Below are 20,441 nucleotides of genomic sequence, written 5' to 3'. Positions count from 1 at the left end.
CACCGACAAGAGTCTAACTCTTAAATGAATGATGATGATGATGATGATGGATGTTCGTCGCCGTGTGTGGCGAAGTCGCGGATCAGACCCGAGACGTGTCCGGCGGACAAATCCGTGCGTGTATGGCTAGCTTATAATATTAAATTTTATAAAATGAGGAATGAAACCACATAATAAAACTTAACGCGTTTTAATCATCATCAAAGCTAACATCTTAAGGAACACAGTAAAACAGAGTTCCGTATCGCGGTACACTTATGTTACGTTTATAAGAAATACAAGTAGTCTTAAACATTAGAATAGTGTAGTAGAGGTGTTACGTGTCGCCGGTGGCGGGTGTCTTCTTTATATTGCTGACGGCGAAACTGCGGAGGGGGTTGCTCTGGCGCGCCTGTCGACAAAGCGGAAGAGGTCAAATGTAAAATAAATCGAGAAGTATGGTGAAACCGTTTGACAATTTTGTCTAGAGCTGTTTTAAAAATTCAGATTTGCATAGAGAAAAAATATGTAGGAGTATTCGTGCCGCGCTCAGCCTACCGACATCGACACGTTACCGGTCTACTTCTACGTTTGAAAGAAAAAGAAGTTAAGATTTTGCGAGGCTCATTTTCCTTAGAACGAAATAGCCGTCGGGAGTTATGATCAGTTAGATCAGATAACCTACCTGGTGCTTCAGCCTCTTGGCGCTCCCAAAGTTGCCCCTCTTCTTCTTGGCGGGCGGTGCGACGGCCTCCTTGTCGTCCCGGTCGGGCTCCGGGCCGGGCTCTGGGCGCAGCGCGGCGGGCAGCAGGTACTCCGGCACGTGCGCCAGGTGCGGCTGCGCGCGCACCGTGTGCAGCGCGCGGTCGCGCTTCAGCGCCGCCAGCTCCAGCGGGTTGTCCGCGAAGTAGCCCTGGCCAGAGGGGGCGTCAGTAAACGGGCCCCAAGAGTTTATGGAGGGGGGAGGGGGCGGGGAGTCAGAGAGAAGATTAGTCATTCATCAAATTGATTATGATGCTATGAGTGTCATCCTGTGAATTGCGGCGAAAATTTTATATCGCTGTATTTTTTTATAGTATAGTACGTAAACGAGCGGACGGATCGCCTGATAGTAAGCGATTGTGGACACCCGCGACAACGGAGATTTTGTTAGTGCGTTGCCGGCCTTTACGATGGAAGTACGCTGTTTTCTTGGAAGGTTTGAATATGTCGTAGATAAAAGATACAAAACTGCTGATTAACAATATTCAACAACCCGTCCCGCTGTCTGTCAATAGTTTATATAAAGGCCCATTTACACGATACAAGATTCTTGAACAAGAATCGGCAATAATTGTATGCAAGTTTTGCCGTGCAATAATTGAATTCAAGAATTGAATCAAAGTGTTTATACATGAGCAATAACCAAAATCTTGAATGTAATTATTGTATACAATTCTTGATAGTCAATATTCTTGACCGTATTTTGTTTACACCAAAGACATTTATTGAACGGCAATAATTGCATGCAAGTCTTGACAGGTCTAAACTTCAAGTTGAATCAAGTATGATGTATTGAAGCCATATTGAAGCAAGAATTGAACCGATTTGCATTGGCAGATTTTCATTCAATATTGAATGTTCTTTGTGGGTGGTAAAACTGATAAAATGAGCAAAAATTATGCTAAATTAGGTAGTTCGGAGATAAAGTCATCAATGTTTATGGGACACAGAGGATAAAAATTATAAAAACCGTGAGGCTCGTGAGGCTACCCTTGTAGCTTTTTCTATAGAATTTGGGGTATAAAGTTTTGGTCCCAAAGAAATATTGAAGAAACTTAACATAAAAACGCATCAAGCTAAAAAGAAGAAAATGAAGGATTCAATGGGAATTGGATCTAGCAGTGCTGTTGTTTATAAGCCAAAACTTGTGTGGTACAATTTGATGGACGTATTTTAACAAAAACTTCGGAATCAAGAGAAACGACATCAAATTTAGTATGTCCTATTTTTTAGGGTTCCGTACCCAAAGGGTAAAACGGGACCCTATTACTACGACTTCGCTGTCCGTCTGTCCGTCTGTCCGTCCGTCCGTCCGTCCGTCTGTCACCAGGCTGTATCTCACGAACCGTGATAGCTAGACAGTTGAAATTTTCACAGATGACGTATTTCTGTTGCCGCTATAACAAAACAGAATAAAATAAACATTTAAATGGGGCTCCCATACAACAAACGTGATTTTTGACCAAAGTTAAGCAACGTCGGGAGTGGTCAGTACTTGGATGGGTGACCGTTTTTTTTGTTTTTTTTTTGCATTATGGTACGGAACCCTTCGTGCGCGAATCCCACTCGCACTTGCCCGGTTTTATTTATTCTTTATAATCATATGGATTGGCAATTCTTGTATTCAATTAATTGCACTAGGCTTCGTTTACACGTATGCCAGTATTGAATTCAAGTTGGTACTTGAATACAAGAATGTCACGTATGTTTAGATAGTGCAAATTTTTTATTGCCTCAATTTTATTGTATTGAATGTTCAAGAATCTTGTATCGTGTAAATGGGCCTTTAGTCTTATATCAAAAATTCATCCTCTCTTTTTTGTTCAACTTCAACCGCGACTCGGACATTAAAGCTGCCCCCACACTGGCATCTCCCAAGCTTTAGCATCTAATCTGCCATAATGCTGATTAAACGCCAACACTGATGTAACGCCGGCCTAACTCCCACCGCAGCCTCTCACCTGCAGCTTCTTGCAGTTGATGAGCTCCTGCTTGATCTCCTTGAGGCGCGCCTCGCGCACCGCGATGCGCGTCACGGCGCGCCACGCGTCGCGCGAGCGGTACCGGAACCCTTCCACCTCCTCCAACGCGAACTCGTATTTCCTGCCACCACAAGCACCTGGTTAACTTTCATCATATCAGCAAACACTCAATCTTGTACCTTTTAGTTCATAGATAATAGATAGAAATAATGAAAAATACATTAGACGTATTAACAATTAAGATAGATGACTAAGATGACATTATACAGCCTCGTATATTATTATACAATAACTAGGTAGTGTAGTCAAAGATTAAGAACCCAAGTTCAGCATTAAAGTTAGTGCCTTATGGGATAGTATGAGAGTAGTCACTCACTGTAGAACTTTGTTCCCTTTGACGCCAGCGGAGAGGTGTTCCTCCACGGCCTCCATCAGCGGCTTCTCGCGGATCGACACGAACGACAGCACTGACCCCTGCACATACACAAGCAATATATTATTGTGCCATGATTCAATACTAGAGAGGGAACTATTATTAACAATAATTATATAATAACAATAACTTTAAAAAATTTAAAGTAGTCAGTGTCAACTGAGGCATTACTGAATTCGCTACAAAGCGTGAGCTTCCAAATCGTCGGTCGAGGGTTCAAACTGCTCGTACGAATCAATCAGTTTCATATAGACATGTTACATATAGTAATGATATTAACCGATTCGTTTCCTCGTGCCGTGCGGCCGGCTCGGTGCACGTAGGAGTCGACGTCGAGCGGGAAGTCGAAGTTGATGACATTCGCCACGTGCTGGAAATCGATGCCGCGGGACACGCCCGACTCTTTGTCACGCCGACGCTTTGATGCTTGCTGTAATAAACGGGACAATTAAGAGTGCTATTACATTTCGGGGTTGAGCGAGTTTAGGTATTTTACGCGCTGCGGCAGGCCGTGCGAGCTCAGTATTCCGATCCCTTCTACCACACTCGCACTACCATGATGGATTAAACATTCTTGATCCTTCGCGAAGCATATTGAAATCAACCATAACAACACTAACTGTACTTAACTTATAAAGTCCTAAAACTGTTATTTGGTAAGTACGAAAATACTAAATGCAGTGCAAATGTACATAGGGGCTGTTCATAAATTACGTCATCTATTTTTGACCCCCCCATCCCTCAAATCATCCAAAAATCATGCTTCGGATGACTCTGTTTCCTCCTACGTCATGCTACCATCATCCGATGTCCAGACCCCCTCCTCCCCTCCTCCCATTTGAAACGACGTAATTTATGAATAGCCCCATACTCGTACTTATGAACGTATATTACTCGAAAGAAATTATAGGTACTCGCTTATTTACAAGAAACAAGTTACAAGAAACTGAAGATACACAGGGTCTGATGATGGAGCTGGAAGGTGGTCACCATTACCAATCAACCATACAACTAAACCACATCGTGTTTAGGCTCGTTTTATTCATCTCAACAAGATCTTTGACACTATATAGGTGATACTCAGAGTCTGATGATGGAGCTGGAAGTTGGTTACCGGTACCAATCAACCATGCAACTAAACCACTTCATGTTTAGGCTCATTTGACTAGTCTCAACAAGATCTTTGACACTAGGTGATACTCAGAGTCTGATGAAGGAGCCGGAAGGTGGTCACCGATACCAATCAACCATGCAACTAAACCACTTCATGTTTAGGCTCGTTTGATTAGTCTCAACAAGATCTTTGACACTAGGTGATACTCAGAGTCTGATGATGGAGCTGGAAGGTGGTCACCGGTACCAATCAACCATGCAACTAAACCACTTCGTGTTTAGGCTCGTTTGATTCGTCTCAACAAGATCCGAAACCGTTACTAAGCAGCTTATAGACGCCATAGAATTATACGCGACAATGATTAAAACCGAGGACGTAAAATTACTAATAAATTTCGTACTTAAAACTCGCCTAACCCAAAGCGCGAAACTTAGAATATCCAACAAACACGCCACTGTAGACGCCTTAATAGATGACATAAAACTCCATCTTTTACCAGTAAAATCGGCAACCGCGATTCAAAATAAACTAACTACCATCACACAAGGAAATCGGTCTATAGAGCGATACGGGCAAGAAATAGAGGATTTGCTTGTTAACCTAACAATAACGCAGGCTAACGGCAAAGCAGACGCCTATAGCATCTTACAGCCTATAAATGAAAAAACGGCGATAACAAAATTCACCGAGGGATTAAGAAGTGAAAAATTAAGCACTATCATAGCGTCACGTGCATTCACCACACTAAAAGATGCCATACAGGGTGCAAAGGACCAAGAGGTATCCTTTACTCCAACACCCACGCCGGAGCGAATGCTATACTTCCGGAAAAGAGGGTACAGCGGAAACAGTACATACAGAGGACAATATACGGGTAAACCAGTAATTAGAAACTCACAAAGTACCAACCCCGGACAAAACGCCCCAATTAAACCGCGAAGGAACCATAACTACGGGGAAAAGTTCAAGCCAATACAAACCGCGAACACCCGCAACTCGCAACCCTATCGCAAAACGAGAATCATTGCCAATTCAAATTACCGCGGACATCGCCCAAAATCGTCTAACTGGCGACATCAAATAAATACAGCGACAGAAAACCCGCCGGAACCCAGCCAGTTACAATTTTTTCGTGACCAATAATTATATCCTGACTTATGGACACATGAACTCGGTTCAATTTACAATAAACGGCACAGCGTACTCATATCTTATCGACACCGGTGCAAGCCTAAGCACAATAACACGAGCCGCGGCATTGAAAACCCAAGGTCGCATGCAATCCAAGCTGACCTACATACACGGGATAGGAGGAACAATTACATCATACGATACAATTGCACTACGCTTAGAGAGTGATAGTCAATATTACCCGCACGAATTTCACGTATTCCAAAAATTACCATAACAAATTGACGGAATAATTGGACAAGACTTTTTAATAAAATACAATTGCGTATGTAGTATTATGAAAAAACAACAATCACTTTAAACAACAACAACAAACAAGTAACAATACCATTAAATTTAGAGACTTACAGCCACCAAAACAACTATCCTAACCACATACAGTTACCAGCAAGAACGGAATCCAGCATAAAATTGCCAACAAATTATCCAAGGGAATTACGTCATTTCAGCCAGCAAGATCGGAAAAGGAATTTTCGTAGCCAATACATTAATAAGCACCAAAAATGGAAATATAACGGTTAGAATAATAAACACCCGCGAAAAGGAAGTAACTTTGACAAATTTCACACCGCAAATAACACCGTTAAGCGATTATGATTGTTTTTCATTCGAAAATACTAAAACAGATGCGGACAGAGTAAAATTACTATTTTCCCTCATGAAGCTAGACAATTTAAACGCTGACAAAAGCGACTCTATTAACAGCATATGCGCGGAATACGCCGGCATATTCCAATTGCCAGGCGACTTACTCAATACGACCAACTAATATGAACAAAAAAAAAAATACGGTTGAACCCCAACAGTATACAGTAGATACGAAAGTGCTATCTTCAGTATTGAAATAGAGTCAAATAACGAACAAACATCATAATAACACAAACAATAGGGCTCCCAACCGCATAAGGACCAGAGAAAATAAACAAACCCGGAAAATAAATAAACAAACAATATATCATGTATCATACCGACACCTCTAGATAACCATAACTCGATAATAAGCATTGTATAAACATAATTTTAGCACCAAACAACATTGTATAAGCCATCTATAGACATAAGTTAACTTTGTGTAAACTTAGATATTAAATACCTATAGCAAACTATGATTTCAACATGTATAATCCCATATCATTTACATATATGATGTATTAGTGTAGCCCATAGGCATAAGTAAAACAAAAAACACACATAATAATGTAAAGACAAAAACAAACATAACTATGTATTTTTGTCTCAAAAAAAAGGGAGGACGTGTAGCATGGAGTGACTCACACACAGCTGACCACCCACCGCGAATCGATTTAATAAATTAATTGTTCATTTTCCAAATGTAATATGATACCATGTAATACGATATTGCAAATATAAAAATAATGTTACATTTCCTCAACCTTGTACTTTAGACCTAGTGTAAAGAACAAAGGAAATGCTTTCCTATATAAACCGCACATTTAATTATAAAAATACAATTGATATCCAACCGTTGCGTGTATCACTCATAAACCACCTTCCCCGAGCCGAAGGCTTACACTTCACTTTGACACTAGGTGATAAACCAAACACGAAGCCAAAACAAGAAGTGGTTCAGTTATGTGATAAACTGGTACCCGTCGCGACCTTCGAGCTCCATCATCAGACCCTGAGTAGTATCTTGTGTCAAAGATCTTGTTGCGACGAATCAAACGAGCCCAAACACGAAGTGGTTCAGTTACATGGTAGACTGGTACCCGTGGCCACAGTCCAGCTCCATCATCAGACCCTGAGTACTAACTTGTGTCCAAGGTCTTGTTGAGAGGAATCAAACGAGCCCAAACATGAAGTGGTTCAGTTACATGATAGCAGTGTTGGCAAAAAATCAATTCGAATATTTCGAATTGACGATTGAGAATTGACCGATCAATTCGAATTGACGATTGACGAAACTAATTCTAAATCTACTGATTGAAGATTGACGATTACTAATCGTTAATTCGAATTGATCGGTCAATCCTCAATCGTCAATTCGGATTGACGATTACTTTGTATGTACCTACCTAATGTCCTTTTTATTTAGGCCAATTTTGTGAAACTGACCAAATGCGTTCAAAAGCGGTGTCTGAGTTTACCAAAGGTTCCGAAACATGTTTCCGACGGCTATATGAAGGATGTCCTTTTTGGAACATTTTCGGGACTTTCCTTGAAATTAACCGATAGCGTTCAAAATCGATATCTGAGGTGCTCAAAGGTTTCGAAACTTGTTTCCGAAGGAAATATTGAGAGATGTCCTTTTTTGGGACATTTCTAGAAATTACCCGATTGCGTTTAAAATCGATATCTGAGGTAAACAGAGGTTTCTAAACATTTTTTCAACTGCAATATTGAAAGGTGTCCTGTTTTGGGACATTTTAGTGACATTCTTTGTATCTGACCCTGACCCTGTGTATCTTCAGTGTCAAAGATCTTGTTGAGACGAATAAAACGAGCCTAAACACGAAGTGGTTTAGTTGCATGGTTGATTGGTACTGGTGACCACCTTCCGGCTCCATCATCAGACCCTGAGTACTATCTTGTGTCAAAGATCTTGTTGAGACGAATATAAAGAGCCTAAACACGCAGTGGTTTAGTTGCATGGTTGATTGGTACCGGTGACCACCTTCCGGCTCCATCATCAGACCCTGAGTACTGTCTTGTGTCAAAGATCTTGTTGAGAGAAATCAAACGAGCCCAAACACGAAGTGGTTTAGTTACATGATAGACTGGTACCCGTGGCCACCTTCCAGCTCCATCATCAGACCCTGTGTATCTTCAGTGTCAAAGATCTTGTTGAGACGAATAAAACGAGCCTAAACACGAAGTGGTTTAGTTGCATGGTTGATTGGTACTGGTAACCACCTTCCGGCTCCATCATCAGACCCTGAGTACTATCTTGTGTCAAAGATCTTGTTGAGACGAATCAAACGAGCCCAAACACGAAGTGGTTTAGTTGCATGGTAGATTGGTACCGGTGACCACCTTCCGGCTCCATCATCAGACCCTGAGTACTATCTTGTGTCAAAGATCTTGTTGAGACGAATCAAACGAGCCCAAACACGAAATGGTTTAGTTGCATGGTTGATTAGTACCGGTGACCACATTCCGGCTCCATCATCAGACCCTGAGTACTATCTTGTGACAAAGATCTTGTTGAGATGAATCAAACGAGCCCAAACACGAAATGGTTTAGTTGCATGGTTGCTTAGTACCGGTGACCACATTCCGGCTCCATCATCAGACCCTGAGTACTATCTTGTGTCAAAGATCTTGTTGAGACGAATAAAACGAGCCTAAACACGAAGTGGTTTAGTTGCATGGTTGATTGGTACTGGTGACCACCTTCCGGCTCCATCATCAGACCCTGAGTACTATCTTAAGTCAAAGATCTTGTTGAGCCGAATCAAACGAGCCCAAACACGAAGTGGTTTAGTTGCATGGTTGATTGGTACCGGTGACCACCTTTCGACTCCATCATCAGACCCTGAGTACTATTTTGTGTCAAAGATCTTGTTAAGACGAATAAAACGAGCCTAAACACGAAGTGGTTTAGTTGCATGGTTGATTGGTACCGGTGACCACCTTCCGGCTCCATCATCAGACCCTGAGTACTATCTTGTGTCAAAGATCTTGTTGAGACGAATCAAACGAGCCCAAACACGAAGTGGTTTAGTTGCATAGTTGATTGGTACCGGTGACCACCTTCCGGCTCCATCATCAGACCCTGAGTACTATCTTGTGTCAAAGATCTTGTTGAGACGAATAAAACGAGCCTAAACACGAAGTGGTTTAGTTGCATGGTTGATTGGTACCGGTGACCACCTTCCAGCTCCATCATCAGACCCTGAGTACTATCTTGTGTCAAAGATCTTGTTGAGACGAATCAAACGAGCCCAAACACGAAATGGTTTAGTTCCATGGTTGATTAGTACCGGTGACCACCTTCCGGCTCCATCATCAGACCCTGAGTACTATCTTGTGTCAAAGATCTTGTTGAGACGAATCAAACGAGCCCAAGCACGAAGTGGTTTAGTTGCATGGTTGACTGGTACTGGTGACCACCTTCCGGCTCCATCATCAGACCCTGAGTACTATCTTGAGTCAAATAAATACATATAGAATGTCAGGTCGTTTCAAATATTTTTAATCCTGTCCGGTAGTTTATTAAACTGTACCATTATAAATTATAATACTATAAAAACAGTGCTAGGATCAAAGTCTCTCGTTGCGGTTTACACGCACACAGTATAGCGTTTTACACGGCGCCCGCCGCACACAATGATAAAAAACCTCGTCGTCGCCGTTGAAAATGTGCGGAGCCGACCGACACACGTCCTGCCTGTACAAGCTCTGCCGCGGCACTGAGCTGGCGAGCGCGCATCATCGGTAATATAGAGTAGTTTTCAAAAAATTGCCAAAAAATTATAGTAGAATTTCATAAACACTAATGTATACCAACAGTATAAGCAAACGTTGCAGATTGCTTGAGTATGAAAATGACTTCGATATTAAGTAGATTTTCGTAGAAATTGACACTTGTTTCGGAGAGAAAATTGAGTTCGTTTTACTTTGATTTTCTCTTTCTCAAAGGTATGTAGGAAAAATATCGTTTGATATGCCTAAAGTACAGGGTATTAGTAATACAAAATAGCCAGGTTTAGCAGAGTAAACTTCTTAACATTTCCAAATAAGAGCTTGCCGTTCAGTGCTTCACGCGGTTTTTCGGAAACGACCATCAGAAAAAAATTCATTACTAATTTAATAAGTCCTTTTTCTAATATTTACAACGATATTTAAAAAGATAAGAAGACGCTTTTACTGGAACAAGTACTCATTGTTTCTAATAATGAGCACAAAGTCCTGAATTTCGTCGACTAGTATCATCAATTTTGCATTATTTCGACTTTTCTTGTAAGAGCGCTCTTAAAAAAAACATCTAGTCAACAGTCGTTAACGCTATATTAACATTACTGTTTTATCACTCTCCTCAACCGGGTCTTATATCAACTATACATACAGGGCATGCAGTTAACTTAGAGTAACCTCTGCACTTTCTTTTGTGAAACACACATAATGAGTGAGTGTGCGAAAGTAACAAACAATCAGTACATGTACCTTTTTCTTGGTTTTCCTCTCTTCAAGTGGCAGAATGCCTCCATCGGGCTTCTCCAAGGCCTTCTCGTCGGAGGCCACGATGATCTGGTACCGGCCGCGGTTGAACTGGTCGACGGAGAGACAGCGCACGGCGGCCGGCAGCTCCGAGTTCAGCACGCACGACCCGATCTTGAACTGCTCTAGGTATAGTTTGAGCCTACGGAGCATTATGTATTGTTAGGCAACATATTTTTATGATAGATACGAGTAAATCTTAATTTGAGATTGATTCACTCAGGTGTTAAAATGGGGCACACGGCACACTACCCCGCGAGAACTATTCAGCTAGTATGAGGTAGTGTGGTACATTATTATGAATACAACATATTAATGGTGATAAAAACTAGAGATGCCCCGAATAGTGAATTAGGCCGAATACCAAATACCGAATATTCGGCCCCCTCTCTTGGCCGAATACCGAATATTCGGTGATCGAATATTCGGCATAACATGCGAACATATTGATTCACAATTATTATGAAAACTGTTCGCCAACAAAGCACAACGTTTGCTAAGATATATGTTTATTATGTTGAACAGAATTAATGAATGTAGTTGGAGTAAATCAGACCCATGATAAAAAATAAAATATTTTGGAATCGACAAATGCTCAAAAACTTGCCTTCTCGTTTAACCACTTTCCAAGAATACATTTTAGATATTAAAATATACCTAGTTTTTGGTTATTTTTTTGTAAAAATTTTCTTTTTAGGTATGTGTAACAGATATTATAGAATAGTAGGTAACATTCGGCCGAATACCGAATATTCGGCAAAGTGGCCGAATAGGCCGGATACCGAATAGTTGCCGAATATTCGTGGCATCTGTAATAAAAACACAAAACACACTTACTTATAACACCTATCCACAGTCCTCACAAAGATGATACTCTTCCCCCTGATCAGGTTAAGCTTGAGCAGCGCGTACAAGATGGCCGCCTTGTCGTCCTCCTCGGCGTGCACGTGGTAGTGCTGCAGCCTGGCGCCGGCGGCCAGCTCGGGCTCCTCCAGCTTGAGGGTCACGGGGTTGCGCAGCACGATCTTCTTGAGGCTCAGCACGTCGTCGGACAGCGTGGCCGACGCCAGGACCGCTTGGTAGATCTTTGGCAGGTGTCTGTGGGTGGAGAACGTAGGTACATATTCGCGCGAAACAATAAGTATTGCACGTCACAGTGTAATAAACTGTTGCCCGCCGTTTAAGTCAATTTCGATAGCTGAATTGAAATTAGTATTACATTTTGTGTCAGAATTTGATGTTTTTGAAACAAAATGTATTACAATTGTCTACTAACCGGCGGGCAATAATAATTATGAAATTCATTAAAGTTACCTTGTAACTGAAATAAAACAGTTAATATTATGACTGTTAGTTATGCCATAAAATAATATCAAATTCTATATAAACAAGTCATATGAAATATACGTTAAATACAATGAAAAGATAATATTTACATTAATTTTACAAATAAAAATAAAAAAGTACACTAAAAAAATAAATTTTAAAGCATTATAACAAACAATACACAAGCAAATTCAAGTAATAAACCATAAAAATGTACATCAAACACAAAAATGTAGGAAAATAAATATATAAAACAAATAAAGGATACACATTAAATATAATAATAAAAAAACTGGATACACCTAAAAATAAACCACTCCAAAATAATTTAAAACACACAAAATAGGATAAAAAATATATGCAAGTCATAATAATAAATCAGCTAGACAACGTCCATGATGTTTATTTAGGGTCGCCGTCATCGAAAACGATGAGGAGGGCTATATACACACTTTGTGAAGGGAATAAAGGGCTAAACACCACACAAGGAACAACAATATGCAAGTGTACAAGTAATGTAATAAATACTGTCATAATACTCATAATATAATATGCATCAAAAAAGTGTAATCGAACACAAGTAATATTAGTTAAATTACAGAATTTAAGTAAAGAACATCACAAGCCTGAAAATTAACATAATAATCGGTCATAAGGTAAAAATAACAACATACATAACAGTAGACGACAGGAGTTTTGTACAATAAGTAGGAGACTAATTTCGATGTAAAAGCACGTATGGACGACCTCTAAGCTCATGCGCTTCTGGCGAACGTAGGAGCCATGCTGCATTGTTACAGTTCTCGTTCCTATTAAAAATCATTACGTAACGCTTTGGCATCAGAAAGTTACTCATCGTTCCACTACAAGAACAGCAAGCAACGCGAGACCGTTTCCTCCTGCGAACTTTAGCTTCACCGTTGCCCCAGGGCCGCTCCTAAAGCCCTTATCTTTCTTGTTTGGAGCCTCCGCACCGGGGGAGAAACCATACTCCTGCGTGGATATAGACAACCGCTGGAGCATGGTGCCTCCCAGTGCAGGACTCGTATCGACTGCTTTACCAGCTCCCACACTACAATATTCTTACAGTGGCGCCCAACATTTTGTTTTGATTTCAAGCGTTCAGGAATTTGTTGCACATTCATTTTAACTCCTAGAAAGATTATAAATAAATTATTGGTTAGATTTCGCAGGAAGAAACCAGTCCTTCGTATACTACATTGACTAAGTAGAGGCGACAATCTGAACAGCATATTAAATCACAACAATTATTAAAGGATAAATCAATGGAAAAAAAAGATTTTGGTAACATATTTACAGTTGTCGGGTAAATACTGCCCACCAAAAAGCGAAGGCCTGGCTTCTTCCGCTGTCAAAGGACTCGCTCTGTGGCGAGAAACCTTTCAAATGGGAGAGAAGGACGTCGCAGTTGAAAGGTATCCCCCAGCACGAGTCCAACGCTCCCGTTGCCCCCAGCAGCTGTTCTTCAATTGGGATATTAAGATGCACTTTGCAGCGGCGTTCGGGACATCGCAGTGGTGAGAAGCCTTTTAAGTGGGATATCGATTTACTCTCAATTAAAAGGTTCCCCCACTGAAATATCCATTCCATCTCTACCTGCACTTTGGGATGACGCAAACAAAAATGGGAAAATATAAGTTTAGTTGAAAGGAATCCCAGAAGCTTTATTCTTTAATTTAGGCATATTAAACACTTAGCAGCGGCGTTCGAGATATCGCAGTGGTGAAAAGCCTTTTAAGTGGGATATAGACTTACTCTCAATTAAAAGGTTTTCCCAGTGAAATACCTATTCCATCTCTACCTGCAGTCCTGCACTCTAAGATGACGCAAACAAAAATTTGGAAATAGAAGTTAATTTGAAATGTATCCCAGCAGCATTGAAATTTATGTAGGCACATAGAAGCGGCGTTCGGGATATCGCAGTGCTGAAAAGCCTTTTAAGTGGGATATAGATAGATTCTCAATTAAAAGGTTCCCCCACTGAAATATTCATTATTTGATCTCCACCTGCGCTGCTAGGATGACGCAAACAAAAATGGGGAAATAGTAGATTATTTCAAAGGTGCGGTGTTCGGGATATCGCAGTGGTGAGAAGCCTTTTAAGTGGGATGCAGGGATATATGTATATTCTCAATTAAAAGGTTCCCCCACTGAAATATCCATTCTTGCATATCTAGGTCCTGCAATGCGCTGCTCATTATAAAGTCTCAGTTAAAAGGATTCCCGTATTGAAAAATCCCTTTTCCGATGAAGAACACCGACGTAGCATTTCGGATATCGCATTGGTGAGAAGCCTTATAAATGGGAAAAGAGAAATCTCAGTTATAAGGATTCCCGCAACGAAAAATCCATGAAGATATCATGATATCTCCGTTGAAGGCGACTGCGACCAACGTGGCAGAGGAAATCGCAGCGGCGAGAAGTCTTTTACATGGGAAAAATACAAGTCTCAGTTAAAAGATTTCCCGCGATGAAAAATCCATGTTTTTCCGATGAAGGCGACAGCAACCAACGTGGCAGAACAGGAAATCGCATTAGCGAGAAGCCTTTTAAATGGGAAACATTTAATTCTCAATTAAAAGATTTCCCGCAATGAAAATCCACAGTTTCAAAATGGGCCCCCTGCTTCTTCGGGAAACGGCTTCAGAAAAAGTGTACGAAGAAAGAATCCGCTGCTTCAAAGACGTCAGCAAACATTGTATGTAGAAGTGTTAGTTGGCAATAATAAAATATAGTTAGGGTTGTCATACGTCAAGATTTCCCTTGACATGTCAGGATTGCGGGGGGACTTGGAATGTCAGGGTTTATAGAAACCACAACTACCCACTAGCACTAGAAGCTAGCTAAAAGTTTGGAGTTGGTCAGGCAGAGGTGGTAATTTTGAGAAATTACCGTCCAAGGAAACATCAGGATTTAAGGAATGTAATGATTGATAGGGACTTTTGTTAGGGTAATCTATTTTTTCATATGACAACCTTATTTATAGCTGAAATGTAAAAACATATTGCGATTGAACAATTAAAACAAACTGGTCACAGTGTAGCATTTTGGGGCAAAGCATTTTGAATAGGAACCCAGCAGTCTCATTCAAAAGACTTCAAGACCAGTGTGAGAAAATACAGACATGTAATCAATCAGGATTGCAACTGTCAAAAGTTTTTACATGGCGCAAGCATAGGCTTCCCCTGTTTCTATGGAGTTTGGCTTAAAAAGTTAGCATCCAAGCCATCAAATAAAAAAAACGGATTTGATTATTTACCTATCCTGGTGCCATCGGTAAAAGTTTGACCGGCCGACCCAATTTCATCTCAATATTGTCTTCTAGTCAAAATCCACATGTAGACTGGGTACCTCCATCATAGAGTTACGGGACTGCACTGTAGCGAGAAGCCTTTTAAGTGGGAAAACTGCACTCTCATTTAAAAGGTGTCCCGCGCCGAGAAATCCACTTTTCAGGTACAAGTACATGAAGTAGATGTACTATCGTTATTTAACTGAACTTTTTGTATAAAAGCTCATGTTTTCTGGTAATTTCTCCTGGTGGATGCTTACAGGCATCGCGCTGGGGGAAAAACCATATTCATGGGAAAATTACAATCGCATGTATATGGTGTCTCCCAGCGAAATACCACGTGGCAGTTCTGACTGCTCGAGTATAAGTGTTCCATGGAATTAAACTAGTTAAGTAGCCAGTCACTGAAAAATTAACCCATTTTAAACATTAACAGTTAAAAAGATTTGATGGATGAATAAAACCAAACCTGACAATGACACCTGACACTGATTTAAGGAAAACAAGTTATTAAATCAAGAAGGCAAGGCATCCATATGTTCTTAAATAACTTATCATTATACCTTTGCAGAGCAGCTAGGAGACCCCGCATGTTAGGAGATACCTTATAGTTGCGAACTGCAACTGCAAGTATAAGGTGGCCCCACATGAAAGGGTGATCTTCTCTCTTGTGCTTCATGTGGTGCCTACCCTATAATGATAGCCGTCTTAGAGTCCAATGATGCTCCCTATTTAAGATTAAGACAGTTCATTCAAGCCTCTTTTGGTTGACTATAATTTAAAAAAACAATTGAAGAAATATGTTTTAAAATATTTTTATTAATCAAATGTTGAGGCTCCGTCACACAGGCGCGTTTTGCGGGCCGAGCGTAAGCGGGGCGCGCCGCTTTTACATATAAAACGCTCACGCCCTGCCCGGAACACGCGCCTGTGTGACGGAACCTTTAGATACATTTGAAGGGATGATTCCAAAAACCACATAACTACACTGGTTGACACCTGAAACGATTAACAATGTTCTTTAAAAAGTGTCAACCGCTCTAAGTAGTTATGTTGTTTTTATAAACATCCCTTCATTTCTAAACATATTTATGTGCTAATCTTCCAAAAAATAACTAAAAACATTGTACGTGACAACTACTCCATATAAAAATGTACTGTCATAGGGACGGACCATCATTCGATGCAAGAGGTATAAGTTGTTAGTACATGACCCACCCTTTTTATATACCTACATATTCCTGTTGTAGTAAGCATAACCAATATAAACTTAAACAACACATTAGGTTAATTCAATACATATTATATAATATGCAGAAATAGTAAAAAATGTTATGAAACAAATAAACTAGAGAAAAAAACCTGTAAAATTGAAAAGAAATAACACAAGAATACAATGATGATACACAAAAATGTGAAATAATGAAATGATTAAACTTGGTAAAAAATAAACATTTTAGGAACACCTGAGGTAAAATAAAATGTGTTAAAAGTGTAAAAAAGATGTGTACCATATTTACCCCAACAACTCCTTGATCTCGTCTTCATAACCAAAGGAGAAGACCAAATCTGCCTCGTCCACCACCAGCATCGCCAGGTCCTCCTTCAAGCGCATGTTGCCGGCCTTTAGGTGTGCCAAGGCTTTTGATGGGGTTGCCACAACAATGTCGGGCTTGTCGGAGAGCAGCGCCTTCTGTGTCTGCATGTCTCCGTTGGCTGAGATGTCTATACATCGCACTTCTCGCGCACATTTGAGGGTCAAGTCTGCTATCACTGATGCAATCTGAAATTAAAAGAAATATTTTTAATCATCCCTCAAAAAAAACCCTCCTTCATAATTCTGAATTTTTACAGCAGAATTATGTTTTGCTGTGCAATGACTTTTTAGGTCAAGTTTATTTATAGGTTAAGTATTTTTTTGCTGTAAGTAGCCAAATAAAAATTATTATTGTAGTTAGACTAGCAAACATTTCCTAATTTTTTTGTAATACTGATGAAATCTATAACTATAACAATATTTTAGCTTCATTGGTTATTTTAGTTTTTTAAGACAACATTATGTACAGTGAACGCAAATAAAAGATAGAAAACTCATTAATATGTATCAAATTTCAGACTCACCCGTGTTTATAAAATCCCCACTGTTCATGATGTTAAGTAAGCTGAAATTAAAAATCAGCTTAATTAAATAAATTAATAATCACCATGGAGTTAAAAGATTGCAAAAAGCACAGATCACTAGCACTGAGATGTTTTACAAGTGAGATGTAATGCAAACAAATGTAATGGCCAGTACACCCACTGCACCACCCAGCTCTCTCCCACACACAAGTCAAATACAAAAGAAATTTCATTTGGTGGGGGTGGGTAACAGGTAAAAAATATAAACCCTTCCCACAAGCCAGAAAAAAATTACATAATATTTTTTGCATTTTTGAAATAGCGTTTTTTTTTATTTATGTTTGAATTAAATATTCATAGATTTCTGTAAATTAATTCATTGGTAATGTTTTAAGCCAATAACCAAATAATGAAATTAACAAATGCTCAAATACAGATCCCCAGACATTTTCTATATTTCATTTGCGTCCATTGAAGTGTAATGAATATTGCTAAACAAGATTTGGTTTAAATAGGTATTGCTAATTATAACAATTAATATTTATAAACATAGATCAAATTAGTAGTATATCCTGCTAAAGGTAATTAGGAAATTTTACACCACATGGTATGTTTGAAGGATCTTACCTGGCTTCCTACCTGTTGAGTTGGTCACAGAACAAAAAATAACAAAACAATACCACTTCAACCCATCTATTGTATCCAGAACAAAACTTGTACCTAGTTTCTTGGAGTTACTTTGTTACTTTAGAAGTGACAATTTTTATGGTTCATTTAGAAAACTATCACACTTCACAAGTGACAATCCCTAAACTTCTTCTTCTTCTTTATTAGGGGCTATATAAGGCTCCAAAGCCTATGTATCACTGCGACCATTCCTGATCTATTGTGATCGCCACCTACTACAACTCTCGATCCAACCCTGCAACTTCAAATAGCTGCAGGATCTTTTTGGTTTCGAGAGACTTTACCTCCTCCGGGCGTAATATGTGTCCGCCCAAGATTAGGTCACGAGTACGCATTAGGCAAGGGCACTCTGTGAGGATGTGTAAGGGCGTCTCCTCTGCCTCCATGCAGAGTCTGCACCGCCCTATGTCACGTTTCCCCATGGTGTGCATGTGCTTATTTAGGCCGCAGTGCCCGGTAAGCACCCTTACCAAGTTGCGCAGTTGGTTCCTAGACAGCGCTAAGGCGTTCGAGGACGCGGTAAGCACCCTTACCAAGTTGCGCAGTTGGTTCCTAGACAGCGCTAAGGCGTTCGAGGACGCCTTTTTGCTGAAGGCCTTGATAAGCGCTTTGGAATGGTTCAAACCTGTTGTTTCTCTCCAGAGTTGAATGGTTTTGTAGTGACAGTAGGTCTTTAGGGTGAGCCGCGTTAGGCTTTTGGGGATACCACAAAAGGGCTCAGGACTGTAGTTCTTCCCCTTAGCCCCTGCTCGCGCGAGTTCGTCGGCCTTCTCGTTTCCTACGACACCCGCATGCCCCGGGACCCAACGTAGAACAACCTTGTTCCTGGCTCCAAGGTTGTTCAATAGTTGCCTGCAGTTCTCAACCAGCCTCGATGTGGTGACATCGGAGGTTAGGGCTAAGAGTGCCGCCTGGCTATCCGAATGGATATAGATAGTATGGTTGCCGTAGTTGCTTTGCAGATTGATTGACGCACATTCCAGAATGGCGTATACCTCTGCCTGGAATATAGAGCAAAAACGTCCTAGGTTTAAGCTGATACTTTTCCTAGGCGCTTCACCGTATACTCCGCAGCCTACTTCAGATCCGGATTTGGAGCCATCAGTGTACCACCTCAGGCTTCCTTCTTTCCACTTGATTTGACTGTTTGACCAGTCCTCCCGTTTGGGGATTTCCACTGAGTAAAGTTTGAGTGGACAAAATTTGGGTGACATAGTGTCGGATGGCATCCCAAGAACAGGAATATCGTACACTGATTCCTTAAACAGTCTCAGAGTTTGCGATAACCAATTACCTCTCCTCGCGCCCGCTATTCTAAGCATACTAGATCTCGCCTCCAATTCTAGATGTAAGTGGAGGGGCGGTAGATTTAGTATGGCTTCTACTTACAAAAGTAACTGTCTGTCTGGCTGTCACACCTTCACACTTAAACCTCTGAACCAATTTAGATGGAATTTGGTATTCTTCTTCTTAGTCGGATACTCTTGTCAGAGCAGTCGTGGTCATTGAAGTCTTTGTACGGCCTTTTTTGTTGTTATTTGGAATTGTTGTTGTTGGAATTTGGTATGGAGATAGTTTGAGGCCCGAAGAAGGCCATAGAATAGTTTCTATTATCATCATCATCCCATGCAGATGAAGTCACAGGCTTTAGCTAGTTGTTCATTCCTTATCAAACTTAATGGTTATGTAATTAAATCGCCGATTATATTTCACATGCGCACAAATCGCGCTATAGTATTTTTTTTTATGAAATAACTCACCTGCCCACAAAGCTCCTTGCTTGGTGACAATATTAAAGCCCGGATGCACTGGTGTTTACTGGTATTATTAAGATGCAAGATCTTCTGTATAACAGGAATGGTGAAAGCGGCCGTCTTTCCAGAGCCCGTTCGAGCACGCATTAGGACGTCTTTTCCTTCCAACAACAGGGGTATCGCAGTTTTTTGAATCAAGGTCGGTTCGGACCACGCTAACTGCGCTATAGCCTAAAAAATAATTTACCATATTTTCAACAATCTATGCTACTCAAATGACTAAAATATACAACTTATCGTTTCTTTGTAACTTTAAACAAATAAGGTGATGATTTTACCTTAATTATCCTGTCGTCCAGCTCCATTTCATGAAACATAACCTTCTTTTCTTCACCCATGTTAATTTTTGATATAACGCGTTTAAATGCACTAAATAATACCTAAATTTGTAATAATATGAAAAACTATAATTCAATAACAACAATAATCCACCGATTGATTGAGTAATGCTAAATTTTAATCTACCGACACTGTAAAATCAAGCTCCGCCATTAAAATGAGCGAGCCACGCGAACGAAAAGAACATGGAAACGTCATT

The 20,441-nt window shown here is 40.3% G+C and overlaps 1 protein-coding gene across 1 annotated transcript; it reads right to left on the bottom strand.

Moving 5' to 3' along the window:
* Positions 1-174: 174 nt before the first annotated feature.
* Positions 175-20,441, bottom strand: LOC134670388 (probable ATP-dependent RNA helicase DDX56). The gene is made up of 10 exons (XM_063528215.1): positions 20,182-20,441; positions 19,850-20,074; positions 16,802-17,064; positions 11,480-11,740; positions 10,589-10,784; positions 3,437-3,586; positions 3,100-3,197; positions 2,703-2,844; positions 665-892; positions 175-391 (listed from the first exon to the last, which is right to left on the bottom strand). Exons 1-10 carry the CDS (start codon positions 20,239-20,241, stop codon positions 317-319), a joined length of 1,698 nt encoding a protein of 565 aa, XP_063384285.1. The 5' UTR covers positions 20,242-20,441; the 3' UTR covers positions 175-316.

This window comes from Cydia fagiglandana, chromosome 13 (assembly GCF_963556715.1).
Source record: "Cydia fagiglandana chromosome 13, ilCydFagi1.1, whole genome shotgun sequence".
Taxonomy (NCBI): domain Eukaryota; kingdom Metazoa; phylum Arthropoda; class Insecta; order Lepidoptera; family Tortricidae; genus Cydia; species Cydia fagiglandana.
This window is presented reverse-complemented; position numbering and strand designations above follow the sequence as displayed.

Excerpts from the sequence above, each read along its gene's own strand:
- LOC134670388 (XM_063528215.1), bottom strand. The coding sequence starts at position 20,241 with ATGGGTGAAGAAAAGAAGGTTATGTTTCATGAAATGGAGCTGGACGAC. Across the intron at positions 3,198-3,436 it reads CGGCACGAGGAAACGAATCG|GGGTCAGTGCTGTCGTTCGT; the intron begins GTTAATATCATT and ends GTGTATGTGCAG. Across the intron at positions 893-2,702 it reads TCAACTGCAAGAAGCTGCAG|GGCTACTTCGCGGACAACCC; the intron begins GTGAGAGGCTGC and ends CCCTCTGGCCAG.